This window comes from Psammomys obesus, unplaced genomic scaffold (assembly GCF_907164565.1).
Source record: "Psammomys obesus unplaced genomic scaffold, mPsaObe1.curated_primary_1811, whole genome shotgun sequence".
Classification (NCBI taxonomy): domain Eukaryota; kingdom Metazoa; phylum Chordata; class Mammalia; order Rodentia; family Muridae; genus Psammomys; species Psammomys obesus.
In genome coordinates, this window is record NW_026591497.1 from 1,674,491 (window position 1) to 1,700,525 (window position 26,035).

Genomic DNA, 26,035 nt, shown 5'->3' on the forward strand with positions numbered 1-26,035 from the left:
GTAAAAAAATAACCATAGATAAAACAAATAAAAGCTATACTTGTAAGCACACCCTGCAAAAGACAAGGTCAGACACAACAGAGTCAGTGTTTAAATAGACAAACTGAAAGATGGAGATCAAACAACAACAAATAAATATCCATACTCTAAAGCACCTCTGACGTTAATAGCAGTCTGCTAGTGACCAGTTCCTGCTATCATTCTACAATCAGGGTCCCCATGGCTCCTACCCTGTGAAGGGCAGGCCTGGTGAAACTCCTGAGGTTCATACTGTTAGTTCATGATGAACCATATCAGGCCTTTCTTTTGTGCATATATGTGCATATCACTTATGCACTATCTAAGCAAAGAGGTTGTCTAATTCTGATGTGGGTACTTAAAACTGAACTCAGATCTGCTGCAAGAGCAGCAATGTTCATTAACTGATGAGCCGTTTCTCCAGCCAGACACATGGCTGGTTTTATTAACTAGTCCCATAATCGTAACAATCCTGAATTTAGACTTCAAGGCCCAAACTCTTAAAGTATCATTTGAAGATACTAATTGGCATCTAATTGTTTCCAATATAAGGGTTTTGGGGGCTAGCCACAGCTACACTATCGCACAGTACTAAAATGAATATGCCCCTCCAGGGTGGCCTTTCGCTCCACTGAGGGCTGCTAAATTAACCAGTCAACCAAAACCAATGTTTCCTATAGCCAGATCTGTTTAGCTGCTTCACGAAGGTGAGAAGTACTCGTGGTCCATACAACAGCACAGAGTAAGGAAACAACACACCTTGGCCCTGAATGCCAGCTGCAGCTCCACTGGGCCCTTCAGCTGCCATCCCACAACCTACTGGCCTCCAGCACCAGCTTGGACAGACCATGCCATAGTGTCCAGATACCCTCTCCACCCCCCACATAGCCTTGCCAGATGGTCCAGGTTTTCAAAGGCATTTTTTATTCACTATTTTTGATGACTATAAATAAGTGTTTCCACTATGGAAAAGAAAGTTAGCACAGTACATTTTCATGACTGGGGAATGAATTTCTGAAGTCATGTTGAAAGGTGTCAAAACTGGGGAAGAAAAAAAATTTAAAAAAACAACCTGAAGGTTGGAATTCAGTTCTTTATAAAATCCCTTGTAAAAACAAAACAGAAAACAAAACAAAACAAAACAACAAAAAAAAAAAAAAAAAAAACAAGCCTTAAAAGGTGGGGCAAATTTTTAAAAAGAAAAAGAAAGGAAATGGACAGAGAATGATTCATTGCTTCTCCTCAGACTTCTCTTCAGCCTCATCTCTGGCCTCCCTCACAGAAAGGGCTTCCAGCTTCTCAGCCACCTTTTCAGCATTATCATTTTTGCCTGGTCCTGCAAAAAACAGGCAAGTGCAGTAAGACAACAGAAAAGTCTGCCTGTGGACCGCACTACCCTCAGCACTCACCCAGTGCAGGACCAACCTACGCATCACCCACTGCTCACCCCAGATGGGCTCAAGAAGCCCCCGCAAGATGCTGGTGATACCCACTGAGTTGCTCAGTGATGTCACTTACTAACCCAGGCCCCATCTGACCCAGAGGAACATAAAACAGAATTCTTTGAGAAAGTCAGGAATATCTTGGGTTCCAAAGAGCTGTGACTCAGCTCTCTACCTAAAACTGAGCACAAACACTATGAGGTCAAAGCCTCCAAGGAGTCAGGCTGTGTCCCCAGGCAGTTGTATTGCCTCTGATAGGCAGAGGCAGTCACAGCACCCTGGAATATTTCTTTGGCAGATGGCAAAAGCACCAGACTGGAGCTGCAGCCAGGTGCAGAGTGAATCTGCAAGAAGCTGGACCACCCATCCTCATCATCCCCAGGAGCACCATATCACCTTTCTTTTCTCTCTCTTCAATCTCTTTCCTGCATTCTTCAAACTTTGTTTTGAACTTTTGTGCATCTGTAGAAAGAGAAGAGACTTTGAATGTTCTCAGAGTAGAGTAGCTAGATCCTGGAGTCTGAAAAGCCAACTCATGGTCCCCAATGGCAATTTCTTTTTTATTTCTTATAGACAGGATCTTGCTATATAACCCCCTGGCTGTCCTGGAACTCAGAGAGCCACCTGCCTCTGCCTCCCAAGTGCTGGGATTAAAGGCATGCGCCAATAAGCCCAGCCCCAATAGCAATCTCTGACCATCTAATATCTGAGTGACTGGTTACTGTGTCCCTCTAGAAGCTAGTGACTGTGTTCAGCTAGCTGTCTATAAACATTCAGACAACCAAGGGCCAAGACCCTTCTTGCTACAGGCTCTACTCATATTCAAAGGGCTACCAGATAATGTTATACTCCCAGACCAAGGGCAAGGCTCACTTTCACAAGAGCACTAGCCACTAGGGCATTTGCCATGGTACCTGCTGACTCTCCATGATCCCCAGGGCACAGCTTTGTGGCAATTCAGACTAGAAAGATTCCCCCATGGAAGAGAGATCAGCCAGGGCTTGCAGATCTCTGCAGTCTTTGCTGGTACAGGTGCCTAAGCGTCCGTAGGGGACACCAGCGTCCCAGTCTTGAGGAACCAGAAACCAAGAAGAAGCAGCAGCAGGAGGAAACTCTAGGGTGTGTCTCTGGTTCCACACACCTGATGGGAGTCAACTGGATGCAACAACTGTTTATACAGACCCCTAGAATTTCACACAGCAGGCTTTGCATGCTTTGGGTCAACGTCAATTCCCCCAAAGCAGCAGCTACCCCCAAGATGACCCACATTTGGGCAAGTTCTGCTTACTCTCAGCATTTAGGAAGCGGATGGCGAGCAGCTCAGGCTTGGGGCACTCATCAGCAAAGTCGGCATGGGTATTCCAGACCCAGGCGCGGTCACTGCCAGCATTTGGCTTCAGTTCCATCATTGGTGTGACTAGGGAAGAGAAGCTTGTGAGGACAGCAGGACCCTAGGCCAAACCACCCAGACCTCACCCAGAGCAATCTGCTCACAAGTAAGGAACCCACTTCAGCCATCATGGAGCCTAGGATCTGAGATCCAGGCTGTTGTACCTGATTACCCTCTGAGCCAAGCAACTAGCCAAGCAACTATGCCCACTTGCAAATTATCCCAGCTGGGCTTGACTGTTTATATCCCCTCAAGGTCGGAGAAGGTCAGAGCGCCTTACCTGAGTATCCAGCTACTTCCTACCACTGGTCGTAGGCAACTCTTGTCCTAATTGCTTGTGCCCTCCTCCAGGAGGGACTAGAATATTAGGCTGGGAAAGACTAGGGGAGAGGGGCTCCACCTATGAAAGCCACCATCCTGCTAGGTCAACACTTTCCAGGTACAGCCTGACGGGGTGAAGAACACCCACACCCTGTAAACAACTCCTCACTTTTGCCCTTTAAGAAAGCCCAATAAACTGGTTCCCAGAGTAACTTTGGTGGCATCAAACCTTGATTTCTCATCGGGACCGTAGGAGACATATAGACATTGCTTACATCTGCTCCTGGGAAGGAATTTTAAAATACAGGCCTACACAACTCTATGCATTGATGAAAACCACATCAGCTTAAAGATGGAAGGAAACACAGAAGCAAAGAAGCCTGAATGCAAGGCTATCACATGGTGTAACTACTTGGCCCTCTGTAGTCCAGGAAGACCTTAGGGTTAAGAACTTAAGCAGTAGATATAAAAATCCCAAGACAAATGCTATTATATCATGGAAGATAAGTCTTGGCTCAAAACAAACATGCTTATTCTGAATCCCTCAGGTCCTACAAAACCAAGGGGAGCTGAGGGGAAAGCTTCCAGCACTGACAGATAGCTGTCCCCCACTGAAAACCTGCTCATCTAGAATACCATTCACTGGTATCTACTTCCAGCAACTGATCCCTGTACCCTTGGCCATATTTCCTGGATTCCAGGGAGACTCATGAACCAATCTGACCACACATGACAGCTAAAGTTGAAGCTAAGAGATCTGATCCCCAGCAACCCAATGTGGTCTCAGGAATTCTGCACACTGTTCACATCCTCACTTTCCCTAATACCTGGCTCAATGGCTGCGGTGGTTTGAATGAGAATGCCCTCACAGGCTCATACATTTACATGCTTGGCTGTCAGCTTAACAAGAGGAGAGCTGGGTCCTGGCCATGGTGTGGGCAAAAGAAGGCTGTAGAACTAGGCATGTTGGTTCATGCTTATGTGTGTCAGGATGGCGTAAGGCTAATGCAGGAGGATTGCCATGAGTTTGAGATCAACCTAGAATACACAATGAGATCCTGTCTCCGTGTCTTAACCCTCAAAAGAGGCCACTAGGAGGGCTGGGCTCTCGAGGTCCTTCTGGGGATTCCCAGTTTCAGAGGTTAAAGTTATGGTGTGACCTTGTTCGAGTGTGGCTTTGTTTAAGGAGGAGTGTGACTAGGGGTAGGCTCTGAGGTTTCAAAAGCTGATGCTAGGGCCAGTGTCTAGAGCCTACAGACCAGGATGTAAATCTCTCCCCATCAGCAACTGCTGCAGAGCCATGTCTGTCTGCTTCCTAATATGATGATAGTAAACTAAGTAAGTCCCCAATTAAATGCCTTCTAAGAGCTGCATGCTCATAGTGTCTCTACACAACTGAACAGTGACTAAGACAGTACCCAACAACCCACAACCCCCAGGGCCTGGGAGGTGCACTAGACAAGGAGCTCCACCAGGTGTCCAAGTGGAGAGGCTTGCAGAGATCACTCAAGAACCTACCCAGGCTTTGGGAGCAGCCTGAGATGCCCAAGGAAATGCTCCAAACTGGGACTGACGGCGCATGTGTGTGTGCACACCCACCACGATGCACTCAGCACTAGCTACACAAGTTTATTTCAGGATTCATGTAAAGGTGTTAAGGTAAGAACAGATTCCACAAAGTTGTTCTTTGGCCTCCACATGCAGAGTTCACCCCCCACACAAAAAGTTTCAAGTTTAGAAAATCTTTAAGTTTTGCACCAGGGTTCTCTACCAGGATCAAGAACAACCCAAGAGGGGCCTAAACAGCCTGAGACAAACAGGGGAGGGGTGGCTTGTTGAGACTTCATCCTGTATCAGAAAGTGAGAGAACAGCAGCTTTGGTACTGGACACCTCCAACTTTCCCAGATAACATACAAACACACACCTGCCATTAGACCATCTAAGTCTAGCCTGGAGGTCTACATTTTTGACCTAGACCTATCTTGCCCACAGCTAGCATTCTGTACAGTTCAAAGGCTTGTTTGAAAATACTTCGAACTCACAGACCCGCCGGCCTCTGCCTCTCTGAGTGCTAGGATTACGGATGTGAGCCACCATGCCCAGCTTGAAAAATACTCTTAAATTCAGTAAGCACCACAAACCTACCCGACCCCCAAGTAACCAGCTCTAAAAATTCTAGGGTATAAAGACCTGAACGACCACCTACTATAGTGGTTGGCACATATCTTCAAGGTCTTGTCCCTCCTCATGAGAAGGCGGATAGTTCCTTTCTCCTTATGCTTCAGGAGTTTGACATCTCCGGTGCCTCGCTCCTTCCACTCTGGGAGGTCATTCTCTGACGCAAACCGGAACAGCTTTGCTCGCCTGTAAGAAAAGCCAGTAAGGGAACATTTAGACAGAGAGGGAAGTCACACCTGGACCAACTGCCCCAAAAGAACACCTGTTTTTGGTGTGCTGAACGTAAGGGTACTGTTGAGCACTGTCCTCACCAAAAACCTTTTTCTAAGGCCTTTGGGTGCCATGAATTACTAGGCAAAATACAATCTAGGGGAGCACAATAACCAACCCAACAAATTCCAGGCTGCTTTTACATCACAGCCAGAAAGATATTCCTATCAAATGATATTCCTCAGGACACACATGGCCCAGAGCAGTAAAGAAGGTCCAGAGGGCTGGGCTACCCGGTCACACTACATGAGTGCCCTATAACCACACAAAGCCTTAGGATATCATCAACAGGCCCAGCAAGCAGCTTTCTGTCAGGAGAAAGCTTTCACAGACTCCAGGGATCAGGCACTCAGGGCCAGGCAGGACCCTTGCACTATAGGCCACATTTGTGTCTCCCTGACAAAGCCTTTGCTCTCTTCCAAACTCAGTCTTGTCAAGGGGACTGTGTCTTCTTCACTTAAGTGAAAGCCCTAAAGCCCTAATTTAAACGCAGAAGATACTGTCTCCAGAACTATACCCAGGACCCTGCATAGGAAATCAGGAGCACTTTCAGGATTAGGTGGACATGCTACCCTCACCAGAGCTACAGAATAGAGCTCCGGCCCACCACCTTCTAGGTAGTTCAAAGGCTCTCTTTGGGCAGGTTCCCTCCCCGACTTCAGAGCGGATGAACCTTTATCTGACACCTTAGGCATACCTGAAAGAAGGCATACCAGAGAGCAATACAACCTTTGCTAGAATGTACCTGAACCTAGTGCCCAGCTATTGTGAGCATTGGCAACAACATGCTACTCTCTGCTAAGAAGTGAAACCAGATACAAAATAGCTTGTGCTCAGCTGTCTTGGCCTGATAGTACAGGTTCAAGACCAGGTGTGTAAAATTTAAAGAGGGAAAAAAAGAGGTTGGAGATATAGTTCATTGGTATAGTACCTGCCTAGCATGTGTTCTATCAGCAGGACAGTAAAACAAGGCAACAGCAAATCCAGAATTACAGAACTACTACTGCAGTTCCTCACTGAGGGCATCAAGTGGCACATACACAGTAATTTTTAAAAATGCAACTTTGATAACTAAGCCACTTCCACTGCCATTTTGTACAAGACATGCACAGGCTTTAGACAGCTGAATTGCCTGCTGTGGTTTGACTGTGTCCTTATAGTTTATGTGTTAACTCAATTTCCAAATTCGCATCAATAGTATTTGAAAATGTGTCCTTTAGAGGGTTAGATGAAACTATGAGGATGGGGGGCCAAAAATAGCAGCAGCTTATATTTAAAGCAAAGGTTGGCATTATGAAGTCCCTTGATTGCTACTGGATACACTAGCACATTAAGATGAGACTGAGGTCCACAGGAGAGACTAGCACAATGCCCTCAGACCACCTAATCTGCAAAACCATGAGCTGGAAGTTAGAGTGATGGCTCAGCAGTTAAGAGCACTGGCTGTTCTTCCAGAGGACCAAACGGCAACTCACTGTCTGTAACTCTAGTCCCCAGGGATCCACTGTATTCTTCTGGCCTCCTGGGGCATCAGGCTACACATTGCATAGAGACATCCATGTAGGCAAAACACCCACATACATAAACAAACGAGCTAAACAAACTTCAATTTTTAAGGATACCCAGAGAAGATAACAGAAAACAAAGCAGAGAGAACAAAAAGCAAAGAAGACTACCTGCCCAACAAAGGAAGGGAAGACCCCAAGAAAGGGTCTTACTATGTAGTCCTGGCTGTCCTGGACCTTGGTTATGTAGACCAGGCCAATCTAGAACCCACAGAAATCTGCCTGTCTGAGATTAAAGGTGTGAGAGCTGCCACAGCCTGCTAGAATTGTGGATTTTTGGAGGCAAGGTGCAGAAAGTCAGCTAGGGAGACACCAAGGTGACAGAATAGTGATGGGGACACCCTTCACACAACTAGCCACATGACAGCAGGGACACCAGGCAAGTTTGACAAATCAAAATTCAAATGATTGAATTTCCAGTGTAAGACTAGTCATCATACAACTACAGGCCCTTTCTTAAAACAGCCTTTATCAAGCTGGGGCCAAATCTAGAGGAATTTTAATCCAGCAATATGGCTACTCTGGCTGGAATACAGACATGCCTTTAATCCCAGATGAGACAAGTAGATCTCTTGAGTTCAAGGCCGGCTTGGTATAGAGGAAGTTTCAGGTAAAGAAAACCTTAGGTCCAGGCTTGGTGGTACACGCATTTAATCCCAGCATTAAGGAGACAGACCTCAGTTCTAGTCAGTGCTGTTCAGGCAGTTTGGTTGAGAGCTCAGGCAGTGCAGTGGAGCTGAGTTTGCAGTAGTTCAGTTTATGGAATTCAGAGGCAGTTTTCACCAGGAGAGTTTTACAGAGAGAGGTTGAAGAGAGAGAACAAGCTAGGTAGCCACAGGTGAAGACAGTATGAGCCAGAGAATGGAGCCAGAAGATTAGAACAGATTGCTAGAGTTAGTTTGAGGCCAAGCAAAGCAATTTAGTCAGAGGCTGAGAGAGAGAGAAGACAGATTCAATCAGTCAACCAGGAGAGGAGTTTGAGGTAGAATACCTGCGTTGAACCAGCCATCAAGAGCCCAGAAAATAGAAAGGGTGAGCTTATTCAGCAGTAAGTCTCAAAGGCTGAAAACACTCGAGGCCTAGATTAGCAGAGAGGCTGCAAACCTCAGAGACAGCAATTAAATCAGGAGAATTCTGTGCAGTTCCAGATAGAAATCACAAAGAGGTTATGCTGTAAGATATCACTAGAGCTTATACCTGAGCACAAAAAAACCAGCACAGGAGACAGAGTTCCTAGTTTGGCTGGCTCCTCCAGAAAACAGAGAGGAGAGCGTAACTGTGATAATTGGGTATTACAAGTTTTCAAAGAAATGCCCAGCAGAGACTTGTTTCTTAACAGTCTTTTCTCTCTTTCTGCCTCGATCAGCCTATCTAAAGATACTTCAAAGGATACCTTAGCAGACTTACATCTTAAAAAGCTCCTCTTCATCTTCCTCCAGTGTTTTAATTTCTTGCTCAGGAAGAGAAACTATTGGCTCGAACTGGGGGTCATGGTTGGCCTCATCTGCATTCTCTGTGGAGGTATCATGGTCCTCATGACTGTCCTGTGCAGAGAGGGGGAGAAGTGATGCTGTTGGCTGGTGGACTTGGCCCACAGTGGGCATCACCAATCTCAAATGGCACCTGGAAAACGAAGACAGGCCTCCCCCTAAATTGGAAATTAAATCTTTTACATCACCAGATTGCATTTACAACCAGCATCACAAAAATCACAGAATAGCACGCAACAGGACAATGGATTTTGACACCTCTTCTACACATCCAGACACCAATCAGTCACATACACAAACAACAAAGCCCTTGGCAAAGTAGCTTGGGAGAAACTCTCTTTTCTGTAAAATGAGATGATACCCGCCATGTAAATAACATAATAAACTCAAAAAGAAAAGCAAGCGTAAGTTTTTGTTGAGGATTATCCAAGCATTTGCTATTTACTAGGACACTCCCTCCAGCAATTTTACCCAAGTTTGAACATTTAAGCTGAAAGAAGCTAAGTTTGACAAATAAACTCTTAAGATTCTGAACCACCTTGGAGGATTACAAAAGCATCAACGTTTAAAAATCTGACAAGATCACGTGCTTTCCTAATACAGAAAAACCCCAGACTCACTACTTAACTCAACAGAAGCCAGCCCTACGTTCGGTTTCTCAGCACTGCGGCTAACCTGCGGCCGACACGCGAGCCACCAACAAAGCCGCCTCCGCCCTGAGTCCGCACGTCTAACATCAATACCCCGCGTTGGAACCCGAGCTTCCGCCACCAAAGGCGGCGACAGTTCCAGACGTAATGACCGAATGAATGAAGGGGTCTAGGGGCATTTGGAGGAGGGGTGCCCAATGCTACTGGAAAGATCACAAGGGGGCCAGGACGAAGGAGACCGGCCGCCTGCCAGGTCCCCAGGTGAAGCCGGGAAGCCCGGCGTGGCGACGGCGGCTCTTCCGCACACCACAAGGTCACGCGCCGCCCCGCAGCCCCCGAGACCCGAGTCTTGGCCGGCATCTCCCACTCCTAGACCCCAAACACCTCGAGGCCCCCAGGCCCGGGCGCCTCGACAGGCCCGGAACACGCAGGCCAGCGAGGGTTGGCGGCCGAGGCGCGGGCCGCCCACGTGGCCGCCCATATCGGCCCTTGCCTCCCGGCCTTCCCGGCCCCACCCGGACCTCGCCGTACCTTGGCGGCCGCCATGAGGGCGCGGCGACGGCGGCTCGACTGGCTCAGGCGTCGCTGGCTCGGCGGCCTCTGGGCGGCTAGTCGCTGCTCCTTTCCTCCGCGTCTGGCGCCGGCGTCTCCCGCCCGTCCGCTCTTCCCTCCGCCCCCCGACCCGAACCCTGACCCCTGACCCTAGCGGCGGGAAACGAGCCGTGATTCAAAACCAGTGCAGCTTTATTGGCTCTGACGGCGGACATTCATTGTCCGACCCGCCCCGCTCTTCCCGCCAAAACGCCCGCGGCGCATGCCCGGCCGCGCCTCAGCCTGGGGAACGCGCTCTCCCGGCGACCTCCGCGCGCACTTCCGTCTGCAAGACCTAAGCGCCTCTGACGCTACTGTGAGGGGCTGGTGGAAGGATCAGTCAGGACTCGGCGCGTGGCGGTGACGTCATCGGAAGCCAGGCCCTTGGAGGAATGCTGCGCGGCTAGTGTGCGCCGGCCGGGTAGAGGCGGGCGAGGCGTGTGGCCCTCGCTGGCTTGGGAGGAGTGGATGGTGCATCCGCGATCCTCAGCGCCAGCTCTGAGTTTTGAATCCCTCCTGCGTGAGGTGGAGCCGCGGCCTACTCTCACGGCGTGGCCCCTAATTTCTGAGCACTTCGTGTGTGAGGCCTAGGTGGTGGTCCTCGTGAACGCCCTGGTCCAGAAAACAGACGAGCCAGGCGATGAGTGAGAAGCTGGACACGGAAGTAAAGCAAAGTGCAGATGTGGACGGGGTGGGCGGAGGTGGGGTTGGGAAGCAGTTATTACTCCTGGATCCAAGATAGGATCGGGCAGAATTGGGTTTTAAGAGTAAAAAGTGGGCTTGGGCAGGGCTGGGTACAGTGTACACTCATGGAGATGTGGCAGTGCGTTAGGGAGCAAGCCTGAGGCAGTAGTCATGCTAGGTGCAGCCTTCACCTGGCCCATCGGTCCCCACACAGGTTCGGGAGCACATGGACTGCGGCCCGGATACCAGTGCAGTACACAGCCCTGAAGCCCCAGAATGTCAAGAAGAAAAGCAGGGGCCTGGACCAACTGCAGGACCTGGAACTCAGCCTGGGCTCTACAGCTACATAAGGGATGATTTGTTCACTTCAGAGATCTTTAAACTGGAGCTACAAAATGTGCCTCGCCATGCTAGTTTCAGTGATGTCCGGCGTTTTTTAGGCCGTTTTGGCCTACAATCCCACAAAATCAAACTCTTTGGACAACCACCATGTGCCTTTGTAACATTTCGCAGCGCTGCTGAACGAGACAAGGCCTTGCGAGTGCTGCACGGAGCTCTCTGGAAAGGCCATCCACTCAGCGTTCGCCTGGCCCGACCCAAAGCTGACCCCATGGCTAGGAAGAGGCGTCAGGAAGGTGATAGTGAGCCTCCGGCAACGCAAATTGCCGACGTAGTGACTCCCCTTTGGACAGTGCCCTACACTGAACAGCTGGAGCAGAAGCGACTGGAATGTGAGCGGGTGCTACAGAAACTGGCCAAGTGAGTGCTACACTGACATTCCGGGCAGAGCTGGGTTCTGCTCTTGGTCTGCTCCACCAACCCTGTAGGCTATTCAGGACATGCACAGGCTATTTAGGTTTTAGTCAGTGGTTTTTAACCTGCCAGTCACCAACTCTTTCACCTAAGGCCAGCCGGAAACAGATATTTATACTTTGTAACATTTAGCAAAGTGACACTTACAAAGTAACAATAAAAGTAACTTTATGGTTGGGGGTCACCACAACATGATGAAGTATATTAGAGTCACAGGCAGTATTAGATTGGGAACCACTGGTCTAAAGTGGGCAACCAAGGAACTGGTAATTAAGGCCCCTTTGATATTAGTGGGATAGTGAGGCCGCATGGGAATTCCCCAGTGTAGGTGAAGAACAGTGTTAAGTCCAACCGAATGTGCTTCATTCTACAGGGAAATTGGGAACACTAACCGTGCCCTGCTACCCTGGCTGCTCACACAGAGACAACAGCACAATAAGGCTTGTTGCCCACTGGAGGGAGTCAAGCCATCCCCCCAGCAGGTCAGGCTGGCTAAAAAAATCACATTCTATGGGTGAGGAGGGGAGGCTGGCCTTGTTTGGTTTTGTCATACAGTGCTGCGGTAAAGCCCAGGTCCTGGCACTGGTCCATTTTTCTTGCCTTGTTTTGCCTGCCACCCCTTGGGTATGTCTGGGTCTCTTGTTCATTGTGGTGTTTCTTTCAGAGCCTGGCATTATTATTTGAGATCTGGCTGCCTTTTTGCCACCTTCTCTCCTGCAGACGGAATATCGTAATAAGTGTGAGTTTCTGGTCGGAGTTGGGGTAGATGGAGAGGACAACACTGTTGGCTGCCGGCTTGGCAAGTACAAGGGCGGAACATGTGCCGTGGCAGCCCCCTTTGACACTGTGCACATCCCAGAGGCCACTAAGCAGGTGGTGAAGGCCTTCCAGGAATTCATCCGGTGGGGACCTGGCTCGGGCTCCTGGGAAGTCCCCAATCCATCTGGGATTAGAGGGTGTGGGCCCTGCCCTGGGAGTTGTCTGTGTGGGGGAAGGAGACAACGTGCCAGGACAGACTGGCACAGACTGGGTACTCAAGACATTTGTGCTTTCTTCAGGTCTACGCCATACTCTGCATATGACCCTGAGACATATACAGGCCACTGGAAGCAACTGACTGTCCGTACCAGCTGCCGAGGCCAGGCCATGGCCATTGCCTACTTCCATCCCCAGGTCACAGGTTACGGTAGTCCTGTTGGGGTGTCTGGTGTAGGCTGGCTTTTGCATAGCCTGATGGACTTTTTTTATCTTTTACTACAGAAACTGAGCGCTGAGGATGTGGCAGGACTGAAGGCATCCTTGGTGTACCACTTCATGGAGGGGCCAGGGAAGGCCAGTGGGGTGACCTCCCTCTACTTTGTGGAGGAGGGACAGAGGTAAGGAGCCCAGGTGGGGGCTGGTAAGGAGCCAGACAGGCCTTTTGACCCTGACAGATCTGCTTCCTCTCTTGTAGAAAGACTCCAAGCCAGAAAGACCTCCCCCTGGAGCATATGGCTGGTGATCAGTGCATCCAGGAGGACCTGCTAGGGCTGACCTTCCGCATCTCCCCTCATGCATTCTTCCAGGTAACATACCCCTTGTGAACACAAAGACACACACAGAGGGAGGAAAAAGGGAAGGCAGCAAGTTACTAGCCTGGAGAAGATCCAGGTAATGGGAGCTCCAGAATAAAGATGAAGGATAAGAAAGGGATATTTGCCACTGATAGGCCTTTGCAGTTAACTCAGTGATATGTGGCCTTGTTGCCTCCTACCAAACCCAGAACTTTATGATAGCAATCTCCTTGGCATTTGAGCCACTCTTATGGAAAACCTTATGGAGATGGAGGGGGAGAGAGATTCCAAGGTCTTCTAGAATAAGGTAGGAAGTCACTCTCAGTTGGCCTGGGGGAAGTTGCAAAGCCAGGGGAAAAGCTCCCTGTTGGTGAGGGTTCTCTGTTTTAAGAAATTTGTTATTTAAAAGGGTCACTGGTGTCTAGATGAGGTAGGGATCCAAGCCTATGCTAGAGTACACTGTGGCTAACTAACCTCCAGGTAAACACACCTGCAGCTGAGGTGCTCTACACAATCATCGGGGAATGGGCCCAGCTGGATGGGGGCAGTACGGTGATGGATGTGTGCTGTGGTACCGGCACCATAGGCCTCGCCCTGGCCCCGGTAAGCCTCCCAGTCCTAACACCTCCCTACTCTATCTGCTATCATGAGCCTGAAGGCTGAGGCTGGCTGCTACCCTGTCCCAGATATAGCCCAGTTGTGTGCTGTTTATTCCTTTCCCAAGCAACAGTGGGGCTTATCTATCTCTACATTTCAGAAGGTGAAGAGAGTAGTGGGGATTGAGCTGTGCCAGGAGGCTGTGGAGGATGCTCGTGTGAACGCCCTCACCAATGGTGAGAACCTCTGCTGTGTGCTTAAATTACTGCACCTATAATGTATTGAGGTTCTGAGGACCCGGGGAATGGGCATGCTAAGCAGACTTATGGCTGGCTGGAGAAGGAAGGTGTTAAAAGCCTAACAGGCCTTCCCAGTGCCAGTCCCAGAGTTCACTGACAACTACAACACTGTCTCTAGAGCTGAGCAACGTTGAGTTCCATTGCGGCAGGGCTGAGGATCTGGTGCCAGGCTTGGTGAGCAGACTGTCTTCACAGCGACTGGTAGCTGTTCTAGACCCCCCACGGGCTGGCCTACGTGAGTGGCTTCCTTTTGGGGAGGTAGTACTAGGGGGGAAAAGCTATGCTGTGTAGTCAACCACTAGGAGAAACTAGCCCCTCTGTGCCTTGTTAGATTCCAAGGTGATTCTGGCCATCCGGAGAGCTGAGAACATCAAGCGGGTCCTCTATGTTTCCTGTAACCCCCGGGCAGCCATGGGCAACTTTGTGGAGTAAGTGCTGGTGTGGGCAGGGTAAAGACTGACAGGTGGACACCCATCTGTTACCTACTGGAACTTTTGTGGTACTAATATTGGTACCTCCTTCCCACAACAGCCTCTGCAGGGCTCCATCTAACCGAGTGAAAGGCATCCCATTCCATCCTGTCAAGGCTGTGGCTGTGGACTTGTTCCCACAGACTCCACATTGTGAGATGCTTATCCTGTTTGAGAGGATGGAACAACACTCTAATGGCATAGGAGCCCTGGGGAATCAAGACCTTCAAGCCCCAAGAAATCCTGACACCACTCCACAGGAAACAGAACACCCCCTCTCATCCTAGGTCCTGGGATGTGTGCAGGACAAAATCTGGGAGTTCTTTTACAGCTTCGTAGTAAGTGGAGGATGACCAAGCAAACAGTGGTGGGACATGAGGTTTACCTAACTGGTACTACAGTTCAAGGAGTATAAACACTTGTGTTCCATAATAAGCTAACCAGTCTCTAGAATAAACAATTGCTGACTTACTAATGTCTGGTGATAGCTAGAGCCTTGACTTACTCCTTATTTGCCACCATCAGAATATCTCGGTAGTCTGTCAGGTCATCAGGTGTAGACTTGGCCAATCCTTTCTGGAAGGCAGGAAAGACTAGACTAGAAATTTGAGTCTCTATTCATATTCAACACCCCCTGTGATGCATAGTGCATCTCTATGCAGATCAGACTAGATCTGAGGGCTGGGATTAAAATCTGTGCTACTATGCCTATGCACCATGTGCTTATTAATAGAATGCCAGGATGAAAGATGATTAAATTTAGCCCCAGACAGCCAGGATTTAGGACCAAGCACCAACCAAGTATTCCAGGTAAGCACTGAGGATGGCTGAGTTCACATAGGGTTAGGCATGTCTGCCAAAGCACTTAATATAGCTGACTCCAGGACAGTTCCTGGCACTGCCATCAGAAGAAAGAAACCAGCCATTCCATGTGTTCAGGGTGTACTTACAGCCACGGCCTGCACATAGAAGCAGCATCAACACAGGCTCCCCACCTTGTAGCATGACAGGGTGAGCATTGCAGACTAGGAGTATGTGGCAGCAGCACCTGATGATAGTGCCTGGGTCAGTGAAGCTACAGAGGGATCACCATGACCATGTGCTCAAGGCTTTCTCTTGGGCAAATCTGTTTTAAGGGCAATGGTCACTCAGACTGAACACAACTGTGAATGGGAAGGAAAAAAAAGTGTCCAGTTCTAGCAACTGACACTGAGGGTTTTTTTTTGCCAAGACTAACACAGAAGTTCGCTATCACACAGGGAGGACTATGGTGTTGAGAAACCCTCAGCTACCATGCTGTCTTTCTGACAACAAATGCCATCCATTTATCTTCAGGTAAACATACTAACATAAGAGTAAAGGCCCTCTGAACAGGCACGGGGGCTGGGCCAACACTTGAACAAGGCACTGAGTACACCTTTACTCATACCCAACTACAGGGCTATCCAATGAGCATGAGTAGACATCAGGCCTGCCTAGACTAAGCAGCTACCCTTGCGATCCAGAGAAGCCATAACCACATGTCATGTACAATGCCAGCTCTTGGTTAATGATGGGCCACCCTGGCCTTTGCTTCTTATTTATATAAGTTCATCTGTTGAAATGCACGATTCTAAATGTTTTTTTTTTTAAGTTACTTTCCAAAATCTAAAACATCACAAAAACTTTAAAAATTTATGAACAGATGGGCTCAATTATACAAAAATTTTTGTAAAAAACTTGCTAGAGTTTATTGAAGGTGGAACCTCAGTATCCAGAAGACAACAGTTAGGGCATTAAGACTTCATCAAAAGGTAGACTGCAACCCCAAGGGTCAACCAGATTAACATTCAGTATCTTGACAGTTCAGTATCTCTACTACAATCTCTGAAGAGTAGTTTCTGGTACTAAAATTTTGTTTTATTTTAAGCCAAAATAGCCTAAAATATTCCATTCTGTTATAACGTTTTCAGAGGAAAAGTGGAAAACACAAAGCAGGTAATACTACAGGACAGGATACCTGCACCTTTTCTCCCCAGGTCTCGGTGCTCCACCAGAAGGAGCCAAGAACAAAGGGACTACCTGGCATCATAGGCCAGCCAAAGCTATAAAACCTGGTCATCTCATCTAGTAACGAAGTATTACTTCTTGTCAGTGCATATAGTGTACTAAAATTAGTGAAAACCTTCATAAAAACAGTCCGCAGCAGATACATACAAGCAGGATCTACAGCTGTCTATCAGCTTCCACTTGTGCAGTTACTCAGAGTTGATCCTTAAATATATCCAGTCACACTGAGAGTAGCTTTTCCAGAACTGCTTCTTTGCATGTGTACTGTGTGGTCACAGCTGTCCCCATGTGCCAGAGCCTAGACACTGCCACAGGGAAGAAACTTAAGTTGGAGGCCTGGTGCTGCAGAGTGATGATGTGTGGCTGATGGTCTCCTGGGTAGCACTGTTTGGCAGATGCTGCCTACCTCATACATCCACTGTGCACAAGGGCTCACCACCAGGCTGAGCAGATGCTACAATTGACATCTTGGGCTTCTTCCGCGTCTCCTCCTGAAGAACAAAGGTGAATGATGGTAGAGGTGGGACCAGCAAAGAGGTTCACAAGAGTGAAAAGATGAAAGCCCCTGAATTTCGAGAGCACAAATGCTTGTGATACCTGGCTAGGAGGGAAGGTAGAGGGAGCGGGCTGGGTTGGGCCAAGCCAGGAGGGTCTCCTCAGAATGCCAGGGTAGATTCCCATGTGCTGCAGCTTCCCTGGCAATCTAGAGATACCCAGAATGGAAGAATTTGCAACAAGCTGGGATCCATCCCCTATGGTGAGTGTCATCCTAGCCTCACTTTCTTGCCCGGAAGCCCAATGAATTTCCCCACAAAGAGAACTGTATCTTGGGCTTGTTGCCTTGATCCCCGTAACTAATCTCCCAACAAGAAAAAGTTAAGCTAGGAAGTACTCCAGCAAAAAGGCCCAACCCCAACCCGAGAACAGTAGACAGGCAACTAGCAATAGACAGGTCCTTGGAGTTTGTGTTTATACCCTGGCCATACCACCAGAATCAGGGGCTCCCAACCCAGAAGGCCTAGGAGTATGAATGACTACAGATTATTTCCTGAGGCCAGGAAACAATAACAGCCACAGTTAAAGTTCTACCCAGGCCTATGATCATTTTTGAAGTTACAGAGTGCAAGTCCAGTGCATAATCCTGCCCTCAAATACCTGACTCCAAATTGGAACCTTTAGCCACTAAAAGGCTACCATGTCTGCTTTCTGATCCGACTAACAATAAAGTCATTTTAGGAAAGCACCATCCATGCTAAAGCTTAAAGAAAGCCAACCTCATCTGGAATGAGGATTAGGCATCCTCAGAGTAAGGGCTCCTAACTATAAGAAGGGAGCTGACCCAGCAATCCTAATGACCCAGTAACTGTGGTGTGGGCAGAAACAGTATAGGGGACTGCCTGGGTGGATGGTGAGTTTAGGGGGTAGGGAGGGCAGGTAGCCTGGAAAAGGGATGAGGAGGGGAGATAATCACCCGTTCTGCAGCCAGCCTCTTCATCTCCTCTTGCAGCTTGCTCAGGATGTGAAGGTTTGGCCTGTTCTTCTTAGCATACTGCTGTAGCTCTATCACACTCTTGTCAGAGGTCTCCTAGGGACCCAAAGCTTGTTCTCAGAACTGCCAAGCAGCAGTATGCTCATGATCACCCAAAGCAGGAGCATAAGGGCCTGGTGGAGCACAGAAGTGCACAACAGTGGCCCCTCTGTGATAAAGCATTGGCTGCTGACAGATAGAGGGTACAAGAACAGCCCTGGACTCCCTGGCCTGGCCCAGACACTGTCCCTTCTGTGTGTTTACCACCTGAGTATGAAATCAAGCACTCACTATACTGGCAACCATCAGATAGTGGCAAGGGCATAGCTGAAGCCAGGTGAACATAACATAGCCAAACAGCCTGCCCAGCCATTCTCTTTGGTTTTCTTCCTTTCTTGCCTTGGAGGCCACAGCCGAGGATGTTCACTGTGTCTTGGAATACCATGTTCCTGTGCCAGACAAGGACCATTCACTCTCCAGTTGAAGGAAGCCTCTGCCCATGGTTGCAGCCATGTTCTTTCTGTCTCAGCCCCAGACTATAGCAAATATCGCACCTACATTTCAACTCCTAGAAAATGCTTCAGGCTGGGGATGCAGCTCAGTGGTATACAAAGCTCCAGGTATCATCCCCAGCAGTAGGGAGGAAAAGCAATCAGGAAAAGGAGGCTTATATTGTTTATTCTCCATGTGGCTCTTGGACCCCTGCATTGCCTACCTACAGGAAGGTCAGGGCCAGGTAGACCTGAGTTTTGGGGAACCTGAAGTACTGTACTGCTCATTGGCTCAGCTCAAGGCAGGTTGGCTCAAGGGTCCACAGCACAGTCTTCAGGGTCTCCACATATACTCCTCTAAATGATGAGATCCTGATGACCCAAGTAGTTTCTACATATTAGGAGGAAAAATATAAAAATGTTGATGATATAGCTCAATGATAGAGCATTTGTCTAGCATGTACAGGGTTCCCATTAGCACTTCAAAAAAGAAATAGCCAACACCCACTTCCTAGTACTTTCTAATAACCATCAGGTTGGGGACTGATTTAAAATTTGAGATCTGGGCAAAACCCACAGAAACAAAACAGGCAATACTCATATTATTTAAGCCACTGAGAATATTCAGCTAAACAAGGATATAGTCTTGGGGACTTCCAAAGGACTGGCCCTCTGAACCTTCACAGAATTCTGCATCAGGTGGTGTTTGTTCATTGCCTGCATCTATCATCTGGTGTGTGGCAGGCCTGGTTGTTTAAGAATGTCTTCCAATGGCTCATACTTAACTGCCTGGTACATTCAAGAGGAAGATGAGGCTTAGGTGCTCCTACCCTCAGCCTATACAATCACTGGCACAGCACCGCAGAGACAGTCATAATCAAAAGCAGTGCTCCCAAGCTTGACCTTGACAACAAGACCCGAAACATGAGCTCCAAGCAAGAATAGAGAAGCAGAGCAACTGCCAGGAGACCTTGAAGTCTGGTGGTTACCTGCTTGACCATTTTGCTGCTCTCACGGCCATACATGCGCAGTAAGGAGCCCCAGTTCTTGACATGTGGGTGTAGCAGTTGAAGGATTTTCTGAGAGGCTAATTGTTTCCCAACTCGTTTATTCTTACCTGTGAGAAGAAAAAGCAAAGGTGAAAAGGAGAAGACGAGAACCTTTCCTGGGTACCAAGGGAGCCATGCAGGGCATTACACAGAAAAGTAGACAGTGCTTTGTCACTGTGCTGGACACCATGACTCAGTCCTCAGTCCTGAGACCTAGACCCAGGTACTACTCTGTTGAACAGCTTTCGAGAGATACAGGTAAGTACTTGTGGGAAAGCTATTAGCTAAGACAATGACACTTCCTTCTCTCCAATGACCTACTCCACCTCACTTTTCTGCAAAGCACCATCAGCAAAGCCTCCTATAATCTATATAGTTCCCGAGGGTAGGTGTCCAGGTAGAACATCTACAGGATGCCCTGAGTTAGGAGAGCTTCTCAAGCTGACAGATCACTAGACTGTTCATATTCGCTCAGCTTTCTCAGCAGCCTACCTCTAGTGGTTCCAGTGTTTTATTTTATGTTTTGTTGGTTTTTTTTTTGTTTTTTTTTTTTTTTTAAAGAAACAAGGTCTCACTATGTTGTTAGAGCTAGTATTTAACTCACACCCTCACGTTTCTTCTGCCCAGTCTCCTTCCTAAGAAAGTGGAACCACTGGCATTCTCCATCACACTTGCTTTACATGGGCTTTTACTAAGTAGCTATGTTAGATGTAAAAGCAGAATAAGATGGTAACCAGTGACCAGAATATTAAGTGTGCAGACAGATGGATAGCCATCAGGAGGAACCTCAGTTGGGTCCAAGGGAAACTAGCCCCTCATCCCAACAGATGGGCTGGTTAGAAATAAAAGAAACGAGTGGGACAAATAGAATAAAGCAGGCAGGATGGCCATCAATCTAGCTTCTGATGAAGGTGTGGTGGCCAACACAAAATTGGTAGTTGAGATGACTATCAGAACTGCAGTAGCAGACCAAGTCACACACCCTCCTATCAGAAACTGCTTGCCACACGCCAGCAGTCCTCTGAAAACATGCCCATCTATGAGGGAAGCAGGGGAGGAGACAGATTCTTACACCACCCGCGCACTGTATGTTTGCCGCATGCCATGACATATTCACTCTTCTGGTTCTTCCCAGGAACTACCTCAAACTTGATAGATGTGTCACCCATTCCATGGTTTCTTTTAGGAGAAAACAAAGATGACAAACAAATCAGTGGATTATGCTTATACATGGCGTCTTCTGGGGAAGGCTACTATATAACCGAGTACATTAATAGCTCTCTAAGGAAAACCCAAACCCCTCCCTAGATGTTCAGCTGACCATGGAAGATTCTCTGCATACTCATTTTATACTCTGCATATTCATCTATCAGCCAGAGCCAAGGGGCTCCTGTATATCCAGGCAAACAGATAATGGCCCTACCTTAGGACAAACAGCTAAGTGAAGTTCTGAGATGCTCCAGAGGAGCCTCCGTGACCTGATTTTTTAAGAGAAGCGCTGCCTATCCTACCTTTTCTTTTTATTTTATTTATTTTTATATGTACATTGGTGTTTTGGCTGCATATGTCTGTGTAAGGGTGTCAGAACCCCTGGAACAGGAGTTAGAGAGTTGTGAACTGCCATATGGGTGCTGAGAAAGAGCAGCAGGGTCCTCTGAAAGAGCTGTCAGTGCTCTTAACCACTATCTCTCCAACCCCAACCTACCCTACCTTTTAAGGCACTCATGGAGGATCTGATATGGAGACAACAGCCCGGCCTTGCTCGTCAGCTCGTAGACTCGTGAATCCTCAATACTTATGTGGTTAAAATACTAAAACACAAAGCACATGATGGTGAATTTTGAGCAGGTCCACACCTTTAGAGTTGTGCCACACTGTGTGTTTCTCTCACATGCTGAACATCTATCTTTTCTTGTTAACTCATTAGAACACGTCATACTCCAGATATCCCTGTTAGCTGAGGAACTGTTTGAAAAAGATTAGTGTGGCCATGTTGAAGAAGGTATATCACTGGGGGTGGGCTTTAAAGGTTTCAAAAGCCCATACTATTCTGGTTAGATTAGCACCCCCAGCATCACCCCCACCCCACCTCTTGCTTGTGGATGACATTTGAGCTCTTAGATACTTCTTGAGCACCACACCTGCCTGTCTGCCACCATGCTTCTCATCAGAATGATCATGGACTAACACTCTGAAACTATAAGCCCCAATAATCTCTTCTATAAGTTGCCTTGGTCATTGTGCTTTGACAGAGCAATAGAAAGTAATGAAGACATTATAGGGAGAGAAATTTTGCACAACAAGGCTCAGGTAGGCTTGGAGTAGGAGGAACAGCCATGAAATACATGGGACAAATGATAGAGGCTCAGAAATGAGTAGTTAACATAACCTTCCCTGCCCGGATCTCTGACTGAGCCTGCATTCAGGAAATAGAAGACTGCCAGACAGCTCAGCTCACTCTGTAACACAAACAACCTCTGGAATGGGCTGCAGAAACGGAGTACAGTCATGCACTGATAAATCTAGCTGTTGATGGTGGATCTTATACACCACAGGATTTTATAGCCTAGCAACATTAGAATCATTCTAGTTCATGTAGGTACACTCTACAGAAAATTAGAGTGTGGTATAGAGCAATACACATCTATACCACAAACTGGTTTACTTTAAGCAACCATAGTATGTCCTTTCACAACTCTAAAGACAAAAAGTAAAAATTTAAGGTAATCAAGAAATCTCTAATCCCCTGGCAGCTCCTGTGCTTATGGAAGCACCGAGCCAATCTTTACTCAGTCTCTTACTTTGTTTCTCCCTTCTGGAAAACCATTCACATGTCAATAAATTTTACCTGTAACAACCTGGTCTTCAAAGTAAAGCAATATTCTGAGGTACTAAAGATTAACCCTCAATGGATCCTTTTTAGGGACATAATACAACCCAGACCACAATATACCAGAAGAGATGAAAGCCAAGATTGGCCTTTCAGGTGACGAGCAAATAGGATCAATGAGCTTAAAACAATGCTGCCCACCAGCCAGAGGATCTGCTGAGCTCCAGAGCCTAGACCTTGGGTCACATGAAAAAGCTAAGTAACACACCTCTCTACAATGACTAAATACCTGAGCCTATGGAGGACATTTCTTATTAACCAACCACAAAAAATGGCCCAACAAACTTACAGAAGAACTGTAATACACAAATTCAGCAAAATGAAGATAAAAAGTCAATTCACAAACAATAAGTTGTATTTACATGCTAGCAATGAACTAAACCCACAGTGGGACAATCTAAGAATCAATAAAATGTAAGCAGGATCTGTGTTATAAAAACCATCAACTACTAACAAAAACAAAGGCGACGAGAGCTCCAAATACAGGAAAATCACTGTCCAATCATCAGCTAATCTAAATGAACTGACTTAGCAGACATGTTACAAATAATACAGATAGATAAGAGACTCAAGAATATAGATAATACTTTGTGATTAAGTATCTGGAAGAATATTATTATAAGTTGAACTAGAAACTGCTCCAGATGTCCAAATTGAAGCCTAAACCTTAGTATCTCAGAATTTGAGTACATGGGGTAAATGCCCTATTTGAGGACACAGCCCTATCCCTAGGACTCATTCTGTATAAACAGAGGAAATTCAGAGGAAAAGATACCTTCAAGGAAAAGTCTAAACACAAAGATAGACATCCCAGAACCCAGAAGGCCTCTGCTCAATGTCTAGAAGAAAAAGGTTCACACTATTTGACTTCTAACCTCCTTCACACAGCTAAATTTCTGTGGTTTAAGCTGCCCAGTGTTTGATTCATTCTTTTGTTAGTACCAGTACACAAATACTAACAGCAATAACTAACTTTGGTTGTAGTGCTGTGTGTGTACAGGGGGCTGTGTGTGTGTTCTATTTCCACAGTTGCCAAATATTTTAAATGTCAACTTGTCAACAAAAAACGAGATATTCAAACCATTAAGTATAGATGGTCCCATATGGAGAAAGAGCAAGAAATACAAACTATTCCTAAGGGTGGTAGACTTGAGACTTCAAATTGCCCATTATAAAGAGCACAGACTGGAGCTGGAGAGATGGCTCAGAAGTTAAGAGCACTGTCTGCTCTTCCAGAATTCAATTCCCAGCACCCACACGGTGGCTCACAATCACTTACACTGGGATCCGATGCCCTCTTCTGGCAGACTGCTAGGCTTTGTGGTGGCATATGCCTTTAATGGGAGGAGGGGGGCTGCAGCACACCTTTAACTACTCTAGGGATGCAGAAGTAAACAATCTGAGTTTCAGGCCAGCCTGGTCTACAAAGTTACAAGCAACCAGGGATAACACAGAGAAACACTGTCTCAAAACAACAAAACAAACAAACAAAAACCCCCCATAGACTTGGGGTTGTTGGAGATTGCTTAGTTGGTAAAATACTAACCACACAACTATGAAGACCTAAATTTGATCCCTGTAACTGTCATAAAAACAGCCAGGCACTCTGGCATTTGCCTGCAATCTGAGCATCAGAGAGATGAAGACAAGCATATCTCTAAGGCTTACTGGTTGGCCATCCTACTTTAACTGGTAAGTTCCAGGCCAGCCAAGAGATCCTATCTCAAAAAACAAGATGGGTGCTAGAGAGATACTCTTCCAGAGGTCCTAAGTTCAATTCCCAGCAACCACAGTGGCTCATAACCATCTATAATGGGATCTGATGCTCTCTTCTGTCATTCAGGCATACATTCAAATAGAGCACTCATAAGTATAAAGACTTTAAAAAAAAAAAAAAAAACATCCCCCTGAGGGGGGAGCAGCCTTACCAGGCCACAGTAGAGGACAATGCAGCCACTTTTGATGAGAACTGATAGACTAAGATCAGAAAGAAGGAGAGGAGGACCTCCCCTATCAGTGGACTTGGGGAGTGGCATGCATGCAGAAAGGGGAGGGAGGGTGGGATGGGCAGGGGAGAAGGGAGGGGCTTATGGGGGGATACAAAATGAATAAAGTGTAATTAATAAAAAATAAATAAAAGATTTAAAAAACAAAACAAAACAAAAAAAACAACACAAGATAGACAGCATCTAAGAAATGACACTTAAGGATGACCTATGATCTATACAAACACACAGCAGAAAATTAAAAAAATCATGCCTAGAGGCTGGAGAGATGGCTTAACAGTTAAAAGCACTTATTGCTTCCATGGGACCCAAATTGGGCTCCCAGCATCCATGCTGAGCAGCCTATAATTAAAGCTCCAAGGGGATCCAACACCCTCCTCTGGCCTTTGTAGGCAACCCCCCCACTCCCACCCCTAAACACACAGTATACACTCACACAGATACATATGCATAAGTAAATATAATAAAAATAGGAATTAGAGAGGGACAGCTCAGCAGTAGCTAAGCACATGCCTAGCTCGTACAAGGCCATGGGTTCAATCCCTGGTAGCACAAAATAAACTCAATCAATCAATCAGCTAGTTTAAAGGTAACAGGGGGACACTAGACAGGAAGAAAGGAGTAAAGGGTAACTCTGCAACTATCTCCTTTGCAGGTAACATGTCAACTTACTCTGAGGCAAATATGATAATGATCAATGGTCAGTAATAGGAGGAGGGTGTTGAGATAGCTCAGAGGGTAAAGGTACTTACTGCCAAGTTTGACAACTTGAGTTCAGTCCCTGGGATCCATATGGCGGTCCTCTGAACTCCACATACTGCAGTGGCATGCATGTATCCACACAATACACATACATACACAAAAGACACACATGCGCAAACAGATACACACACACCGACACAGGGCTGGAGAGATGGCTCAGCAGTTAAGAGTGCTTATAGCTCTTCTAGAGGACCCAAATTTATTTCCCAGCATCCATGTTGGACAGCTCAGAGCTGCCTGTGGCTCTAGCTCCAGGGGATATGATGCCCTCTTCTGGCCTCCCTGGGCACCTACATTCACAGGGCAGACACACATACAAATACAATCCATCTTAAAAAAATAAATGAATGTAAAAGATGCGGTATTTTGTTTTGAATTTAAAATGAGACCAGTTTTAAGAGCTAGAATGGACTATCTCCAACCTGCAAATAAATCATTTTTAAGAGCTGGCCTTCTATTGTTAGATTATAAATGTAGCACAACAGGTGTTTCAGTGACAACGATCCACAGGTATTTATAACAAACTACAAGGTTAAAGATGAACCAGTAACGGGATTTTAAACTGGCCCAAAGGAAGTGGCAGCAAGATGGCTCAGTAGTAAATGTGCTTGTCACATAAACCTAGTGATCTGAGTTTGATCCCTGGAATCAAAATAAAGTTAGGACAAAACCAACTTCATGAAATTGTCCTCTGGCCTCCACATGTGCATCCACACACACACAATAGGAGGATAAGCCTGCATACACATGCATGCAGCCACAGACAAGAAACAAATTAGAAGAATTAGAAAGTAAACAGCCACAAATACAACTATCCATTCATTATCCTCTTCGATACATACTGAATTAACAATATAATGAGTTCCAGAACAACCAAGACAGCTATACAGTGAGAACCTGTCTCTAAGAGAAGGTAGAAGAGCAGCTG

General features: G+C 46.9%; 3 protein-coding genes and 1 non-coding gene across 5 annotated transcripts in view; 1 reads left to right on the forward strand and 3 right to left on the reverse strand.

The window, feature by feature from the left end:
* Positions 1-919: 919 nt before the first annotated feature.
* On the reverse strand, positions 920-10,024 carry Ranbp1 (RAN binding protein 1). Its single transcript, XM_055610261.1, has 6 exons — positions 9,857-10,024; positions 8,593-8,729; positions 5,379-5,536; positions 2,749-2,877; positions 1,857-1,922; positions 920-1,354 (listed from the first exon to the last, which is right to left on the reverse strand). The coding sequence occupies exons 1-6, from the start codon at positions 9,869-9,871 to the stop codon at positions 1,248-1,250; spliced, it is 612 nt and encodes a 203-aa protein (XP_055466236.1). The 5' UTR covers positions 9,872-10,024; the 3' UTR covers positions 920-1,247.
* LOC129679305 (small nucleolar RNA SNORA77) lies at positions 1,683-1,808 on the reverse strand. Its single transcript, XR_008720539.1, has one exon. It is a non-coding gene; the product is annotated as a small nucleolar RNA SNORA77 (small nucleolar RNA).
* Positions 10,025-10,243: 219 nt separating the features above from the next.
* Trmt2a (tRNA methyltransferase 2 homolog A) lies at positions 10,244-14,825 on the forward strand. 2 transcript variants are annotated; one of them, XM_055610260.1, is made up of 12 exons: positions 10,244-10,590; positions 10,815-11,359; positions 11,787-11,895; positions 12,134-12,315; positions 12,472-12,586; positions 12,674-12,789; positions 12,867-12,978; positions 13,447-13,569; positions 13,724-13,799; positions 13,981-14,097; positions 14,194-14,290; positions 14,394-14,825. In XM_055610260.1, the coding sequence occupies exons 2-12, from the start codon at positions 10,827-10,829 to the stop codon at positions 14,617-14,619; spliced, it is 1,806 nt and encodes a 601-aa protein (XP_055466235.1). In that variant the 5' UTR covers positions 10,244-10,590; positions 10,815-10,826; the 3' UTR covers positions 14,620-14,825. The 2 variants fall into 2 exon arrangements, with proteins under 2 accessions (XP_055466235.1, XP_055466234.1); XM_055610259.1 differs by having other exon boundaries at positions 10,244-10,580.
* Positions 14,826-16,045: 1,220 nt separating this feature from the next.
* The window catches only part of Dgcr8 (DGCR8 microprocessor complex subunit), a 37,993-nt gene continuing 28,003 nt past the window's right edge, over positions 16,046-26,035 (reverse strand). Inside the window, exons 10-15 of the mRNA XM_055610257.1 lie at positions 21,160-21,260; positions 20,522-20,628; positions 19,390-19,517; positions 17,853-17,966; positions 16,788-16,872; positions 16,046-16,686 (exon numbers count right to left, since the gene is read on the reverse strand). Of these exons, the coding sequence (XP_055466232.1) occupies positions 16,789-16,872; positions 17,853-17,966; positions 19,390-19,517; positions 20,522-20,628; positions 21,160-21,260 (534 nt within the window). The 3' untranslated portion in view covers positions 16,046-16,686; position 16,788. The remainder of the gene's footprint in view (positions 16,687-16,787; positions 16,873-17,852; positions 17,967-19,389; positions 19,518-20,521; positions 20,629-21,159; positions 21,261-26,035) is intronic.